General features: G+C 34.6%; 1 protein-coding gene across 5 annotated transcripts in view; it reads right to left on the bottom strand.

Annotated features, from left to right (window-relative positions):
* Miga1 (mitoguardin 1) overlaps positions 1-18566 on the bottom strand; it is a 574792-nt gene that overhangs the window by 19952 nt on the left and 536274 nt on the right. For all 5 annotated transcript variants that reach the window (XM_078026540.1, XM_005330696.5, XM_021730114.3 and 2 more), the window contains one exon: positions 5723-5823. In XM_078026540.1, the coding sequence (XP_077882666.1) occupies positions 5723-5823 (101 nt within the window). The remainder of the gene's footprint in view (positions 1-5722; positions 5824-18566) is intronic.

The following is an 18566-nucleotide window of genomic DNA, read 5'->3' as shown; positions in this document are numbered from 1 at the left end:
ACAACTCTACAAATTCCAGCCTTCTGACAGTTCATTTAAAAAATAACTGCAAATACTATAGAGGAGCCAACTTAACAAAAATCCTCTGGAGTAATTTTATTTTTCAATATGAAGTGATCCATTTAATGATACACTGCACTTTTTTCCCCTTGTGTTACTGGGGAACCCAGGGTCTTGCCCATGCTAGGCAAGTGCTGCTCATTAAGCTACATTCCCATTCCCAATTTCCCCATTGTTTTTTATTTTTATTTTTTGTTTTGTTTTGGGGGGTGATACTGGGGATCAGCTCTTTACCAGTGAGCTACATCCTCAATCCTCTTTGAGACAAGGTCTCATTAAATTACCAAGGCTGGCTTTGAACTTGTGATCATCCTGCCTTTGTCTTTCAAGTAGCTGGGATTACAAGTGTGCACCATCATGCCTGGCCTCAGCCCTTTTGATTTTATTTTGAGACAGGTTTTGCTATATTTCCCAGGCTGCCTCAAAGTCACAATCTTCTACCTTGTCTCCTATGTAGGTGGGATTACAGGTATGTACCACTGTGTCTAGCTATATTTTCTTTTATATAATAGTTTTACTGAGATACAATTCACATACCACAAAATTCACCCTTTTAAAGCATACAACTCAGTGCTTTTGGTAAATTCAGAGTTATGCAACAAGCACTATTTTCTAATTTGAGAACATTTCTATCACTCCACCAAGAAACCCCCTACCCTTCAGTAATCTCTCTCAACCCTGGCTTTTCCCTAGATCCTGGAAACCACCATCTATTTGCAGGCTCTATGGAGTTCCCTACTCTGAAAATTTCATATAAATGAAATCAAACAATATGTGTCCTTTTGTGTCTGGCTTCTTTCACTTAGCATAATGTTTTCATGGTTCAATCATGATGTAGCCTATATTAGTACTTCACTTGTTTTTATAGCTGAATAAAATTCCATTGTATGAATATATACTATATTTTGTTTATCCACTCCTCACAACTGATGGACATTTGTTTTAACATTTTGGCTATCATGAGTATAGCTGCTATGAATATTTGTGTATAAGGTTTTGTGTAGATAGATGTTTTCAATTCTCCTGGTATACCCCTAGGAATGAGAGGATTAGATGGTACTTTTTAGGGAACTTCCAGACTATCTTACAGTGGCTGCCCATTTTCTAATAGGATCAGCAATGTAACAGACTTCATATTTTTACTTATTTTCAATAACAACTGTTCTTGTCCATCTTTTTGAATACATCTACCAGAATGGATGTGAAAGATCTGAATTCTCAAATAACTAATGATGCTAAATATTTTTTCATTTTTTATAGACCATTTATATATTTTCTTTTGAGAAAGTCTATTCAATTGCTTTGCCTTTTTAAAAAATTATTTTATTTTTTGGTACTGGGGATTAATTCCAGGGGCACTCTCCCACTGAACTACCCACATTAGCCCTTTTTTATTTTTTATTTTGAGACAGAGTCTTGTTGAATTTCTCAAGCTGGGTTTGAACTTGTGATCCTCTTACCTCAGTCTCCCAAGTAGCTGGGATTTATAGGCAAGCACCACCTGGATGCTTTTTTTTTTTGGTACTGAGGATTGAACCCAGGAGCCCTTTACCACTGAACCACATCCCTAGCCCATTTTTTATTTTGAGACAGAGTCTAGCTAAGTTTCTGAGGGTCTCACTAAGTTGCTCAGGCTGGCTTTGAACTTGTGATACTCATGTTTCAGACTCCCAAATCACTGGGATTACAGGCGTGCACCATCACACCTGGCCTGGATGCCCAATTTTAAATTGGGTTATTTATTCATTTATTATTGAGTTATAAAATTTCTTTACACATTCTAAATACAAACTCTTGCCAGATCAAGAGAAAGAAAATAAAAAGGATAAAAACAGGAATGGAAGCAGTCAAATTATTACTGTTAGCAGATGATATAATCCTATACTTAGAAGATCCAAAAAACTCCACCAAAAGATTGCTAGTGCTAATAAATTCATCAAAGTAGCAGGTTGCAAAATCAACATATGAAAACCAGTAACTTTCCTAAATACCAATAATGAATCTGCTGAGAAAAAAAAATCAGGAAAACAATTCCATTCACAATAGCTGCAAACAGAACAGAACAAAACAAAACACTAAAACAAAACAATTTAGAATAAATCTAACCAAGGAGGTGAAATACCTCTACAATGAAAACAACAGAACACTGAAGAAAGAAATTGAAGAGGACCTCAGATGGAAAGACCTCCCATGTTCACAGATAAGCAGAATTAATACTGTTAAAATGGCCACATTACCAAAAGCAATATATAGATTCAAGACAATCCCCATCAAAATACTAATGACATTCTTCACAGAACTAGAAAAAACAGTGCTAAATACAAGCTCTTTATCAGATATGTAATTTACAAATATTTTCTCCTATTCTGTTATCTTTTTGTTGGTGTCCTTTGAGGCACAAAAGTTCAATTTTAATAAAGTCTAATTAATCATTATTTTTTCTTTTGTATGACTTAAGTTATATTTCCTGCTTGTACAGAATATCAAGGTCAGCCAGAGGTGAGGGACTAGGGATGTCTATGTTTCTTCCTAGCTGAGTGCATAGCACTATACCTGCATGTGACTTTCTGGATTTCCAGGAATATGATGGAGTTTTCCAGCACCTCTTTTGAACATCTCATTGCCCAGTTTTTCCTTTTAAGGTTCTTGGTGAGTTTCTCTTTTGCTCCATCTGGTATTATCACTTTAGGTACCTGTGATGGCAAACAACTGCTACTGATTCTTTTTAAAAAGGGACTTTGTGCACAGAGTGAACTCCAAATTAGGTCACATAAAGATAAGACCTGAGAATGGAATTTGCAGCGAGCTGCTATAGGGCATTGTCAATTCTCTAGGGATGGGTCTTTCAGGAACTGTCAATGCCCTTAAGTTCCTTCCAGTGGCTGCCAGACTGTTTTTCCCAACCATAATTATAATATTTGGTTTTCAACACTACCATAGAGAGAAAGAGAGAGAGAGGAACAGAGCAGATTAAAAATGTACAAAGCTCTTATAAGAAGTCTACCATTTTTCTTAAATAAATACTCTGAAATTTTGCTAGTCTATTCTCAGTTTTTAGGTTTTTTTTTTTTTGTTTGTTTGTTGTTGTTGTTATTGTTTGTTTTGTTTTGTTTAGTACCAGGGATTGAACCCAGGGATACTTAACCATGGAGCCACATCACCAATCCATTTTAAAAATTTTTTATTTTGAGACAAGTTCTGGCTAAATTATTGCTTAGAGTCTTGCTAAGTTGCTGAGGCTGGCTTTGAACTCATGATCCTTCTGCCTCAGCCTCCCAAGTTGCTGGATTTATAGGTATTGTGCTCCATTGCACCCGCCGTGTTTTTGGAGTTCTGAAAATTTTGATTTTGACAATTTTGATTTTGGGGTTTGTGAAGGAGACTATAAGACATTTTCTTTTCTTTCTTTCTTCTTTTTTTTTTTTGAGGTGCTGCTAGGTGCATGTTTATTTTAGAGATAATAAAAATATTCTGGAATTAAAATGTAGCATTTTTTGCACAACTCTGTGAATATACTAAAAATCACTGAACTGTACACTTCAAGAGGCTGCATTAATTGGCATGTGACTTACATCTCTATGAAGCTATTATATAAAAAAAGATATTAAAAAGAAAAGACTTTTTTTTTTTTTTTTGAAAGCCAAGTGTCTGCTATACTTTAGAAAAGAAAGACTTTTCAACTGTGGTTACATATCAATGTTCAGCAAAGCTTATGTAGGGAAATCTTATTAATCAGTTTCACAAATGATTGACAAGCTTAGAGAAAAGCTTATGTGCAGAACTGTTTTAAACGGGCAAGAAATCTTTCTGCTAATTCTTCCCATCCCCTTGTGCTGTAGCCTAAACCAAGTGCCTTGTGCATGCAAGTACTCTACAACTGAGCTATGCCATCCAGTTCTTTCTGATAACTCTGCATAAAATTCTTATATGCTCAAACACTGTTTTACTTCCCAAAGATTTTTGATATTATTTTCTTAATAACCTTCCTCATTATAACAGTTTTCCCTAATTAAGTGCTTCACATTATAGTAAATGTAATTTAAAATAATTTAACAAACATTTCTTATAACATAAAAAAATTTAATTTGGAACATTTGTATTCAGAGATCATACTTTTATTCCCTTCTAGCACTCCTAAGATGTTTCTTGGATACTGAGTTCTTCTTATATATATTCATACATTTTGTTTTCCATGAGAATTGTTTTAAGTGTACTTAACCACCAAACTTAGTGGCTTATGCCTGCCTGTTATACTGTCATGTATAACTAATTAGAACAAATAAAAAAAATTTAAATGCAAATAATTCAGGAGGTGACACTGTTAGCAATGGTTAAAATATACAGAAAAATCTTTAAAGGATGAAAGAGACTGTAGGACTGGGGTTGTAGCTCAGTGGTAGAGTGCTCACCTAGCATATGGGAGGCACTTGGTTTAAATCTCAGCACCATACATAAATAAACAAACAAATAAGAGCCCATTGACAACCAAGAAAGAAAGGAAGAAAGAAAGGAAGAAAGAAAGGAAGAAAGGAAGAAGGAAGGAAGAAAGGAAGAAAGAAAGAAAGAGACTGTAGATTAGTACTGCTTTAAAAAAGGGAGAATCAAGGTTTAGGACACAAAGTAACTGAACACCTAAAGCATCTAAATCTTTCTAACATGACAGAATAAATTCTCACATCATTGAAGATACATAATACTGTTTAAATGAAAAAAGACAATACCACAAATCTGCCATAAAAAAATGCAGATATTATGAGGTAAAACTGGTCATATGTGATTTTTTTTAATATTTATTTTTTGGTTGTAACTGGACACAATATCTTTATTTTATTTATTTTTATGTGGTCCTGAGGATCTAACCCAGGGCCTCCCATGTGCTAGGGGAGTACCCTACAGCTGAGCCACAATCCCAGCCCCTCATATTGTTTTAAGGTTAAAAAATTATAAAAAGCTGACCTCTTTACGAGCAGTCTCAGTAGAAAATAAATGAACCACACATTTATGGGTGTTCAATGATCACCAACATTTACACATTAGTGTATTTATATCTAGCTTTATTCCTGTGCCTATATATTTGTATAATATACCACATTTTTCTTTTTACAAAATTATAATCATATGCTCTATATAAAACTTTCCATACTTTTCACTTAACATATATTGCCATGCTATTAAAAGTTGTCAAAAACATTTATGGCTGAAAATATTTCAAGTAATAAATGTCCAATATTGGACATTGTATTGCTTTTAGTTTTTCATTATTATTAAAATGCCAGTGAACATTTTTATATACATATATTTGAATCTGATCACTTCCTTGGATCAAATATCCACAAATCTTATTTGTGAACTAAAAAAATATGAATTTTTAAAAACTTTTTAAATAAGATGAAAATGGTTTTCCATTAAGATAACTTCATATGTCTCAGCCTATGAAAGTGCTCATTTAGAGAATGTGTTTATACAACCACCTCCTTATAGAGACTATAAGATCCTGTGGGAGTTTATATCCCTGTATCCTGGTATCCCCCATATCAATAAATGGTGCTAGATAAATGGTAACTAAACTGAAATTATAGAACAATGGAAAAATTGTACTCTTGCTGAAAAAGAAAGAAAAATTTTCACTAAGAATATTTAGGAATATACATGTCCTTCCTACCTCTGCTACCGAAGCAAAGGAATCAGTTGATGCAACGCTGGAAGTGTCTCGCAGGCCAAAGTCATCCACGTTTCCCTTTACAGTGGTGTCTGTATCTTTGTCTTAAAAGTGAAAAAGGTGAAAAGTTCAGAAATGAATAGATACTCTTGGTCTCTGCCATATTTCACTTTTTATAATTTTCTCCCACTCATTTTTATTTAGACTACAAGAATCTAAAAAGGAAAAAATAACAAATCAACTGGATATAACCTGACAATAATCAAAGCATATTCACTATTTAATTGTAAAATACTGCCAAGCAGAGAAGAAAGTGTTGTAAAGAGAATTTCACTTTTTGAAAGTGGGTGGAGGAACACTGGCGATTGAACCCAGGGGTGTTCTACAACTGCACATTACCTTCAGCTCACTAGCTCTATCTATCTATCTATCTATCTATCTATCTATCTATCTATCTATCTATCTATCTATCTATCTATTTGATACCAAGGATTGAACTCAGGGGTACTGGACCACTGAGCCACATCCCCAGCCCTATTTTGTATTTTATTTAGAGACAGGGTCTCACTGAGTTGTTTAGTGCCTCACTGTTGCTGAGGCTGGCTTTGAACTCGAAATTCTCCTGTCTCAACCTCCTGAGCCTCTGGGATTACAGGTATCTTTTAATTTTTTATTCTGAGAGAGCAAGTCTCCCAGTTGCTGAGGATGGCCTCTAACTTGCAATCCTCCAGCTTCCACCTCACAACTAGCTGGGATTATAGGTGTGTGCCACTGCATCTGGCAAGACACTACCTTCTTTAAAAGAAAACCAGAAATCTTTGTTTTCATTTATCTAAATTTCCATTCCATCATTCATCTCTAAATAAAATTTATTACCTTTACCAGAAATCTTTCAAGTTCTCTTTAACACCTCTAAATACCATTTGTGAAAATACAGGGAAGTATAGTTTGTTTGTTGAAAGTCAAACCATAAACTTAGTTTAAATTCAAAAGTTGTGCAACTAATTATGGTCCAAGTTTTAGGTCAAGCAGAAGAGAGAATAAGCCACAACTGATACAAAATTCATTCCTATTAAGAATAAAAAATAACCACCCATTTGGATATTTTCCCCTAATTTCCTTTTGGTAGAACAAGATTCTACATTTTAACTATTTATTACCTTCTAAGTTTAATTATTACTATTTTCAGATGAAGTTTACATCAATTCTTTCAAAGTACTAAACTCAACCAGGCACAGTGGTGCATACCATAAACCCAACTACTAAGTAGGCTAAGGAAGGAAGATTTGAAATTTGAGGCCAGCATGAGTAACTTAATGAGACCCTGTCTCAAAATAAAAAAAATGAAAAGGGCTGGGGATATAGCTTAGTGGTAGAGCATCCCTAAGTTCAATCGCCAGTACTAAAAGCAATGAATGAATAAGTAAGTAACCATACTTTTACATTTACAATCCTTCTACTTATAAGTGACCCACACTTATAATCCTAGCTACTCAGGAGAGTGAGGCAGAAGTATTATTGAGCCAGGAGTTTGAGGCCAGGCTTGGCAACAAAAACAAGACCATGTCTCAAAAAAAAAAAAAAAAAAATCCTACTACTTCTACTAAATGACTGATAAGAAGACAAAGTCCAAGGTTAAATCACTGTATTTCACAATTATTTTGGTAACTTACAGTTTTCTACCAAACTAGAGAATAATACAACGTGATTGGGCTGGGATTGTAGCTCAGTGGTAGAGCACTTGTTTCACACATGTGAAATACTGGGTTCAATCTTTAGCATGACATAAAAAATAAAATAAAGGTACTCTGTCCACCTACAACTAAAAATATTTTTTTAAAAACCAATATGATTAATTGATACTTCTAAACAGCTATAAAACTGGTATCTTTACATCCTCAGTTTTGGAAAAATTCTCATAATTTTCTTTTCAATTAATGTATGACTTAAAAAACTCATTCACACACTTTGAGATTATTTACAAAATCAGCAATTACAACCTTCAAAACTTTGTCTTAATTATTTTCCATTCTTAGTATTATCTGTGCAAAAAAGAAATCACGACACAATTTTCAGTATGCCAAAGCTTTTACAGTAGGATTAAATTTACAATGAAGTCACTTTTGGTTCCAAATGCCTCTTGCCTTTTGCTATTTTCAGAGTGGGACACAGATTTTCTCTTGTGTCATTCTACCTTTAAGACATTACCCATGAGCTGTTAAAAGTCTGTTTTATTTCAGTCAACAGTAACAGCCATTCAGTATCATCCAGATCTGTTACCATGGTTGTACTTTAAAAAAAAAAAAAAAAAAAAAAGCTTACAAAAAAAATAGCTCAATTCCAGAGGGACTAGAAAGATTTACTCATTAAATCCTACTCTACAAACCACAAACATACCTCTTATATCAGTAATTATTGTGATTCTTGGAATGGCAACTTATTAATTATGAAGAGAAATAACACATCTGTTTTTTAGAGAAACCTATAAAAAGTATAAAGAAAGAATTTTGGGCAATATCCCAAACTAGCTGCTTTTATTTTTCCAGTTAAAATTTAAAATACTCTTTCTAAAAAGTATCAACACTAGCTGGGGATGTGGCTCAGCGATAGATCGCTCACCTAGCACATGTGGGGCACTAGGTTTGATCCTCAGCACCACATAAAAATAAAGGTATTGTGTCCAACTACAACCAAAACAAAATATTTTTTAAAAAGAAGTATCAACACTTGTGGTTCTGAGAGACAAGGAAAGCAGCAAAATTTAAAAACCAAAGGTTTCATCTTAGTCAATATTTTTAGAAACTACTTACTAAATTTTTCTTAGTGGAAAAAAATGCTAAACCCACAGTGAGATATTATTACCACCTACCAGAATGGGTAAAATTGGAAAAAAATGGCAATTATTTCAAGGATATATAGCAATGGAAATTCTCACACACCACTGGTGGAAACATCATTTGGTAGAACCACTTTGGAAAGTTGGACTTTATTCTACCAAAGTTCAAGATTTCATTTTCTATGTCCTAGCAATTCTACCCTTGGATTTGTTTTATAAAAAAGCATGCTTATGTACAAAAGAATGTTCATAAGAATACTATTCATAATGTCCTCAAACTGGAATAAAAACCTATACATCTACTATAGAATACGTAAATGAACTAGAGTATTCATTCAATGAAACAATGAAAATGAACTGCTGCTACATGCAAGGATAGGGATGAATCTTGCGAAGAATTATACACATGACATCATTCAGATGAAACTCAGGAACAGGCAAAAGTAAACTATGGTGATCAGGACTAAACACTTCACTGGTAAATACGAAGGAAAGCTAGAAAACCGAGAGTGAGCAACAGGCCAGTAGTTCTGTGGGGAAGTGAAATGGGTATTTATTAGAAGGAGGCACAGGGATTGGGCAACATTTTATGTTTTAATCTACATGATAATTGCAAAGAAGGTGTAATAAGTCAGTGTACTTTTTACTTGGGGTGGAGAGCACTTTCCTCTAAGGATATAAATAGCTGGGGATGTGGCTCAGCTGTATAATATTGATTATACAGCTTGGTCCCAAATGGCTGAGAGCAGAAAAGGTTCAATCAGAACTCTGAAGTGAGGGGAAAGGAGGATAAGAAAAAGAATGCTTTCTGTATTTCATAAAAGCTGAAAATTGTTACTAGATGTGAAATTTTTTTTTCTGATGGAGGAAGCATCTATAATGGTGTTAGGTTCAAAAAGCCAAAACACCTGATTAGTCTGTTTAGGATAGGAGCAAACTGAAAAATCATCTGCACCTTACAGGGGAAGGCTTAGCAGCAGCAGTAGTATATCATGCCAAGCTTATACCACTCAGCATTTTTTCTCCCAGCTCATCAATTCTTCTTTGCAATTTAGTGGTGGGTTTAGAATTTTAAGTGGAAATGTTCCTTATCAATTTACTTATTTTGAGATGAAGCCTTCTATGTTGCCCAGGCTGGCCTGAAATTCCTAAACTCAGGCCATCATCATTCTGCCTCAATGTTCTGAATAGCTGGGACTACAGTGTGTGCCACCTGACCTAATTTAGGTAGGAGTGTTTAGGTGAGGAAAATGAAATATCTTCAGGAAGAAAAAGACACTGGAACTAAAGAATGCTTACTAATTAAGGTCAACAAAAATATTGATGGAATTATTAAAATAAGCATTTATTTTGCATTTACTACTTTCCAGATACCAAGTTACATGCTTTGCATATATTACCTCATTTAGTTCTCAAAACAACCCTTTGAAGTATATGATATATATTTTTTTAGAATTTTAATATTTATTTTGTAGTTTTCAGCGGACACAACATCTTTGTTTGTGGTGCTGAGGATCGAACCCGGGTCGCACGCATGCCAGGTGAGCGCGCTACCACTTGAGCCACATCCCCAGCCCCTTAAGTATATGATATTAATTTGCTTATTTTATATCCCAAGAAGCTAAGACACAAACAGGTTAAGTAACTGGTACATACACACAGAGTTAGGAAATACAATGGTAGGATTTAAAGGTCATCTGATGCCAAATTCCATACCATAAAACCACAAAAGTGTGGTATCCAGTACAGTAGCCATACATGCCTATGAAGCACATCTGTTATGGTTTAGATGTTAGATGTCTCCCAAAAGTTGATGTGTGAGACAATACCCATCAAATACTCAGAGGTCAAATGACTGGGTTATGAGAGTCTTAACCCAATCAGTGAATTAATCCCCTGACAGGGATTAACTGAGTGGTAACTGAAGGCAAGCAGGCTGTGATTGGAGCGGGGGGGGGGTCACTGGGGTGTGCCATTGGGGTACACATTTTGTATCTGGCAAGTGGAGTCTCTCTCCCTGTCCTTGGTGGCCATGTTCTGACCTGCCTTCCTCCACCATGCTGTTCCACCATGATGTTCTGCCTCACCTTGAGCCAGGAGAAATGGACTGACTAAGGACTGAGACCTCTAAATCCATGAGTCCCCAAATAAACTTTTCCTTCTCTAAAATTGTTCTTGTCAGATCTTTCAGTCACACAGAAAAAAACAAAAAACAAAACAAAACAAAAAAACATCTAAAACAACATGAAATGTGCTGTTAAGTGTAAAATGCACAGTGGACTTTGATGAACAAAATATATCTCATTAATACACACTTGGTATAAAAATATATTATTAAAATTAATTTTACTTGTTTCTTTTTTAGTTTTAACATGGTTAGAAGTTTTAAAGTAACAACTGTGGTCCATATATTTCTGGTGGACACAGCTGTTAGAGCATCACTTTTTCATCTACAGTACAAGGAAGGAGTTTATATATTCGTTAGAAGATTATGAGAAAATTCACATTTCCTGAGTTAACTACTATCTGCCCAAGTATTCTGCTAAGTGCTTTCACAGAATATTTATTTAACACATGTAACACATGATAAGTAGGAATAGCCCATTATGTACAATAAACATTTTATTGTACTTAGAACCAAACAGCCATTTTCTAACCAAATGACTTTTTGTCTGGTTTTCAAAACTATTCATAATCACTGGCCACCCAACCTATCTAATGTTATTTTCCATTAATTAATAAATAAAAATCCCTCAGCTCTATCTGAGGATATAATATATTCACCACACTTCTACTTGAAGAGTAATGCACAGGTAAAAATTTTAGCTTTGGAGTCAACCAGCCAACAACTGTACCCTGATCCTAGATTTGCTACTTTTAGTAGCAAATTTACTATCTAGGCAAACTGAAGATAACTGTACTGATTTCATAGAGTTGTGGCAAGAATAAGAGTCTGTAGAGGCACTGTACTTGGTATATGGTGAGGACAATATAATTTGTGCTGTTATTATATTACATATTACCATATGGATATTTTACACAATCCTGTTTCTCCTGCATCTTCTCTCTATATAAACTACTCTCCTAAAGGGTTGGGGATATATCTCAGCACACTTGCCTACCATGTGTAAGGTCCTGGGTTCAATCCCCAGTACTGAAACAAAACAAAACAACTACTCTCCTACTTTCTAGTCCATGCTACCTGAGAATTCACATTCTTTTTTCAATACTCAGCTCAAGTATTATCCTCTGGCACACATCCTCCAAAAATTATCTAACTTGCTGCTTTTATGTAAGGCAATATAGAAAAAGTGTTAAAATCATGGTTATTAGAGCCAGTTTGGATTCAAATTCTGACTTTGCTGCTTATTAGCTGTATGACCTTGGGAAATTTTCTCATCTTTTCCGTTCCAAAATGTTCTCATTTGTAAAATGGGATCAAATCTACCTCACAGAATTATATGAGAATTTAGTGAGTAAATGTATGTAAATGTTAGAAACCAGAAACTCTTTGTTACTTAAAAGTATGTATGTGCCCTTTAATAAATTATATTTTAAAATATCTAGTGTCTGAATATATAATACAGAATATTGTAGTGTCTGTTCAGCTAGACTGAAGCAACTTGAGTGGCAGGACTTTTTCTTTTTTCTTCTGATAATTTCTACAGTTCTCAGGAGACTACTGAACATATTATAAACACTTAAAGGTTGGTTTTTATAGACTAATATGTGTTATTATAAAGTGACCATCCCCTGGACATGAAAATCATTAAAGAGTCTTTTATTTATTTCTTCTGGATCATTCTGCCTGTAATATGATTTTAACTTGTTTTCAGAGCCCTGTTTATATTTTCTAGTACTGTAAATTAAACCTATGTTTAATTTCTTAAATTAAACTTATGATACTATTTTATAAACTTGACACACATAGTTTTGCACTTTATTAATGATAATTAATCTTAGAGGTCCCTAAAACAAAGCATTCCTCAAACTGGGTAATTATACATTAAAATGCACCACAATTATAATTACTCCAATGGCCCTCAGTAGTGTTTTTTTGTTTGTTTACTGGCAATCTTTTAAAATTAGTGGGCTGGGGATGTGGCTCAAGCCGTAGCGCGCTCGCCTGGCATGCGTGCGGCCCGGGTTCGATCCTCAGCACCACATACCAACAAAGATGTTGTGTCCACCGAGAACTAAAAAATAAATATTGAAAATTCTCTCACTCTCTCTTTAAAAAAAATAAAAATAAATAAATAAAATTAGTGATATAAAATTTATTAAATATTTTTTTCCCAATCTCAATCACCCAGAACTTTTAAAACATTCATACATAGACATAAACAATGTTCTTTTTTGGAAGAACACTGAAACTGTCATGTTTACTTTTAACTAAATAGTCACCTATTTTAGGCCAAAAATCTGACTGGATTCAAGCCTTCTTACTTCTTTCACAACCTCATAATTCACATATTACTTAAGTTTTTCCAAAGAAGGATTTGCTTTAAAAGTTATAAAAAAGAAACCTAGAAAACACTTCAGTCCCAGAATTTGGAACTTTATGCCTGCATCTATTTCCTTAGACTAATCCCTTTGTGTTTTTTCTGTGTCTCACTTTTGCCATCCCTAGGCACATTCTATTTTCTGTCACTTGGAAGGCACTGGGTCTATTTTAACTTCAGCATCTCTAGTGGAGATTCCAAAGATGCCACTCCTCTCTTAAAACCCAGGCTGTCCACTGTAGGTTTTACAACACCATCAAGGAGAGGAAGCCTGCCAGATGTCTCAGTGTCATCTGACTTCTATGTCAGCAGCTATTCTCTAGGCAGTTTTTAGCCATTTAAAAATGATTTGGAACCTTGTCCTTTCTATGGCTTTATTAAAAACAGACAAGTTCCGGCTGCCAACAAGTATTTTGCAAACAGTCTGCTATGATTTGCTTCAATAACTGAAAGTCTAGAAAACTACTGCTGCTCTTTGTGTATTTTGTTAAGACAATCTGTCCATGCACATTTTTGATTTGTTTTAAATGGTATAGTCTGAAAGAAAGAACAAAGTTGAATACAAAAGTAAAAACAACAATTTTATCAAGTGAGAGAAATAAGATCTCATTGTCACTCTGCACACAAATCCATGTTTTCTTTGATGTTTTATTCTCAAGGTGTCTCACAATATTGCAAAGTGACAATGAGACCAACTGGAATGAAAGAGAACTGATAGGGTGTGTGTGTGTGTGTGTGTGTGTGTGTGTGTGTGTGTGTGTGTGTGTGTGTGTAATACTGGGAATGGAACATAGGGTACTCTACCACTTATTTACATCCCCTGTCCCGTTTATTTTTTTTGAGTTAGGGTATCACTATGTTGCTATGGCTGGCCTTGAACTTGCAGTCTTCCTGCCTTAGTCTCCTGAGTTGCTGAATTTACAGGTGTATATCACAATACCTTGCAGAACTAATCAGTTCTTGATTTTTAAGATTTGTGGAGTTTTACCTATGTGAAATGATAATACATGTCCAAAAATAGCCTGCCACTATGACATTACCCAAAAGGAGATTTCTACTACAGTTTTATCTGGCTTTCCCTATTTATCAAAACTTTCATACCACCATGACTGGCCAATGTAACAACTGTGATACAGCTGTCAATGTTGAGTAACAGGAGGAAAAGAAAGGGAGCCACTCACATTTTAGAGGAGTTATAGAATTTTCTATTTTTTTCTTTTTAGAAGGAAAGATAAATGACTGAAACAAGAAGCAATTAAGATTAAGGCTAAAGTTATAGAGACTTTTCTAGGGTAACTAAGTACAGTTGGTCAATCTGTACGCTACATAAAGACTCTTGGCCAAGGGGACAAATAGTGGGAGAAATCCAGTCCAAATAACAAGCCTGAATCTTTCTGGAGGATGATGAATTTTTTTTTTTTTAAAGCACAAAGATGACCTTCCCAAAGAAGGTTTATGTGGACCTTTTTCTAAATCATACAGAGAACTTGTATGGTCTAGTGTAGTCCTAGACATAGAAATTCAAGTTATGAAAATATAACTTTAATATAAACAAGGCAAAAGCAAACATCAGGCAACGTTATTTGGGGGACCCCAGCAATTTTCATTGTACTGCTGTCTCTCCTGAGCCTATTTTTGACTTGCATAAGTAACACCAGTTAGACTTCATTTGGGGGCATTATTATGCCCTTTGAAATGAAGATTATGATGGAAATTACTAAGCAAAATTTCTCATCTGCTGTGCAGTTTGTACCATGTATATTTAGAGACCTGAGTATACAACTTAAGCCTGCAGTTCATATAACTCCCTAAAAATAAACCCACAGGGAGTTTATCCTCTTGCACAATGATTCTGCAGGAAAGGAAGAGAAGGTCTTAGAGCATCAACTCTGGGCTGCTATTTGATGCAAGATAATAAGTTGAGGTATTTCCTCTTGCAGCCAAGTTCATTCACTATTCCTAAATGTTCTATCTGGCTGCTTACCAAAAAAGAATAATGTCTCTCTAGTGGTCAGGAGGTCCCACTCTATAGCTCTTCCTGTTCTCTGCCAGAGAATTTGTGCAGTCAGAACCAGGCTACAAAACATCTTTAATTTTCCCTTGGAGAATGCTGCACTGGCTTCAAAAAATAGTATATGAAAAGAAATTATAAGACACATGAATAAAATATTTAAACTGTACTGGTCATCCTTCTAGAATTTCCTTCAAATAAATAAATTTGATTATGACTTCTTATACTCTTCCATGGCTTCCTTTTGCCTAAAGGCACCTTCATGATTTATCTCCTGCCCATCTTTCTACATTATCTCCTACCACTCTTTCATATATACTGTGTTCTTATAATATATCAAACCATTTGTAGTTGCCTGAATGGGCTGCACTCTACACCTTGATCCAGTTGTTCCCATCTGCAATGTGCTTTCCTTAACTGTTTTCCTGGTGGACAAATCATGTGTCTTTAAGGGCCACTTATTCTGTGAAGCCTTCCCTTGAGCATTCCCATCAATAATCATACGCTTTTCTGGGCTGGGGATGTGGCTCAAGCAGTAATGTGCTCGCCTGGCATGCGCAGGGCGCTGGGTTCGATCCTCAGCACCACATAAAAAATAAAATAAAGGCTGGGGATGTGGCTCAAGCGGTAGCGCGCTCGCCTGGCATGCGTGCGGCCCGGGTTCGATCCTCAGCACCACATACCAACAAAGATGTTGTGTCCGCCGAGAACTAAAAAATAAATATTAAAAATTCTCTCTCTCTCTCTCCTCTCTCACTAAAAATAAATAAATAAATAAATAAATAAATAAATAAATAAATGAAATAGAAAACTTAAAAATAAATATTTAAAAAATTCTCTCTCTCTCTTCTCTCTCTTTCTTTAAAAAAATTAATAAAATAATCATACGCTTTTCTTTCATGTTTCCATGAACTTTAAAAACACATTATTATTGCTTACTCCAATGTGCTATATAATTTTTAATTCATCCTTAAACAACTCTAGTTGCCCAAAGGCAGGAATGAGATCTTTATTTTTGTCCCTCCAGAAATAAATATCTCAGACATAAGATTCTTTGAGTTCATTCTGTTAAAAAAACATATTATAAAGAGGCCTAATATCTGAAATATTCAAAGCAATGCTTTTAAGCTATAAAAATTCCTCATTTGTTTTTAAGGTCTAAATTTGTTCCTACACATCAGTATAAAAGAATCTCAAAGTCCTTTGCTTCTGCCAAAAAAAAAAAAAATATCATATTATGGCTTCAAAGTTGCCTGTTAACACTGCTATTGCAAATACATACTACTCTTTATAGAAAATATAAGCACATAAAATATGAAGCCAAATTAATTTTAGAAAGAATCTAAAGTATATACTAATAAGCTTGAACTTCATTCATGTAAACTATATCAACTAAATAATGTTCTCCAAGAACTATGAACAAACTCCATCTGTTGTTAATCAGGTTTATTTTTAAACTGGTATTAAATTCAGCAGTTAGGTTCTACCCAAAAAGCCTAACCAAAATGAGTACAGAACCATCTTGAGGCTTTAGATGTACCTCAGTGGTAAAGCACTTTGCCTAGCATTCATGAGGCCCTGGGTTTAAACCCTAGCATTGCAAACAAACAAACAAAAAAACCAACCTAAACAAAACAACAAGAAAAACAGAACCCACTTAATTCCTAAACATGCTTTACTGAAATAAACTACCCAAACATGTATTGCTTTTACTGAAATAAACTACCCAAACATGTATATATATCCTACATAACAGATACATAACACATATTCTACATACATATGACAATAACAAAAGTCACCAAAGTATAAATCATTCCTTTGTGTTAAATTGTAATCTCAAATTCTACAATCTCACATTAGTTGTTATGAGCAACTAAAGTCTATTTGCTACAAAAAATTCAAATAACATAAATTTCTGTTTACTGTAAGATATGAATATATACTTTTATTATATATTTGATATGTATAAATTATATGAATATGTAGAATAAATGTATTTTTTTAATTAAAGTAATAAAACAAACATTTTTTTAATTCATCACCAATTATGGCCTACTATTCAAAGTTTACAAAATTATTTACTCATTAAAGAAAAATAATCATGCATAAAAATCCTTTTTTTACTTATGATATTTGGGTCTCCAAACTTCACAGAGCTTCAGATAATTTTAGGAAAAAAAACAGGAGCAAACCAAACTTAGTGAGACTCTGTCTAGAAATTTTAAAAAAGGGTTGGGGATGGCCGGGTGCAGTGGTGCAATCCTGTAATCTCCGAAGCTGGGGAGACTGAGACAGGAGTATCAGGAGTTCAAAGCCAGCCTAAACAATGGTGAGACTCTAAGCAACTCAGTGAGACTCTGTCTCTAAATGAAAATAAAAAATAGGGCTGGGGATGTGGCTCAGTGATTGAGTGTCCCTGAGTTCAATCTCCAGAATGCCTGCCCCCCCCAAAAAAAAAGGACTAGGGATGTAGCTCAGGGGTAAAGTGCCCCTAAATTTCAATCCCTAGTACCACAGGGGGAAAAAAACAGAACAATAAGATTGGCAGGGGGATATGAAAGCATAAATGTTAGCAAAAAATGAACATGCCAGTATGATGGTGCATGCCTAAAATCCCAGCGGCTTGGGAGGCTGAGGCGAGAGGATCACCAGTTCAAAGCCAGCCTCAGCAAAAGTGAGGCACTAAGCAACTCAGTGAGACCCTGTCTCTAAATAAAAGTACAAAATAGGACTGGGGATGTGGCTCAATGGTTGAGTGCTCCTGAGTTCAATCCTCAGTACCCCTCAAAAAAGAAAAAAATAAATTCATAGATAATATGTGGTTTAAATAAAACTTTCAAAAGAACCCATGACAAATTCCTGGTAGTAGAATTATAGTTTACAAGGGCTTTTAACATTTCAATGCAAAAATTTAAAACATTTTGGGTACTAACAATAAAAATTATAAAACTTAAAAATACCATTTAAAATGACAATCAGTTGGCAAAGTGAGTAAAGTAAGTGGGTAGGATTACATGACTGCAATCCTACCCACTTACTCAGGAAGCTGAGGCAGGAGGAGTTCGAGGCCAGTAATATAGCAAGACCCTGTCCCAAAATTTGAAAAAAAAAAAAAAAGGGGCTGGGTGGGTTGCTCAATTATAGAGCATCTGCCTAGTATGCATGAGGTCCTGGATTCAATATCCATTACTGAAAGAAAAACAAAACAATGGAACTATAAAGGAACTTAGGAAAACAGATGTATAAGACCTTTATTGTAAAAATGATAAAGTATTATGAAAGATATAAATGAATACCTAAATAAAGAACCATTTCATGTTCCTAGCTAGAAAGACTAATATTATAAAAATACATATTCTCCCACAGCTGAGCTATAAATGCAATGTAATAATCAAATCCTAAGAGAGTGTTTCATGAAATTTGACAAGCTGTCCTAAACTTCACATGGAAAAGCAATGGGCTAAGAATAGTTAAAAAAAAATATATTAAAAAAAG

This window comes from Ictidomys tridecemlineatus, chromosome 11 (assembly GCF_052094955.1).
Source record: "Ictidomys tridecemlineatus isolate mIctTri1 chromosome 11, mIctTri1.hap1, whole genome shotgun sequence".
In the NCBI taxonomy this organism is placed as follows: Eukaryota; Metazoa; Chordata; class Mammalia; order Rodentia; family Sciuridae; genus Ictidomys; species Ictidomys tridecemlineatus.
The sequence above is the reverse complement of the archived record's forward strand: the minus strand, read 5'-3'. Positions and strand labels throughout refer to the sequence as shown.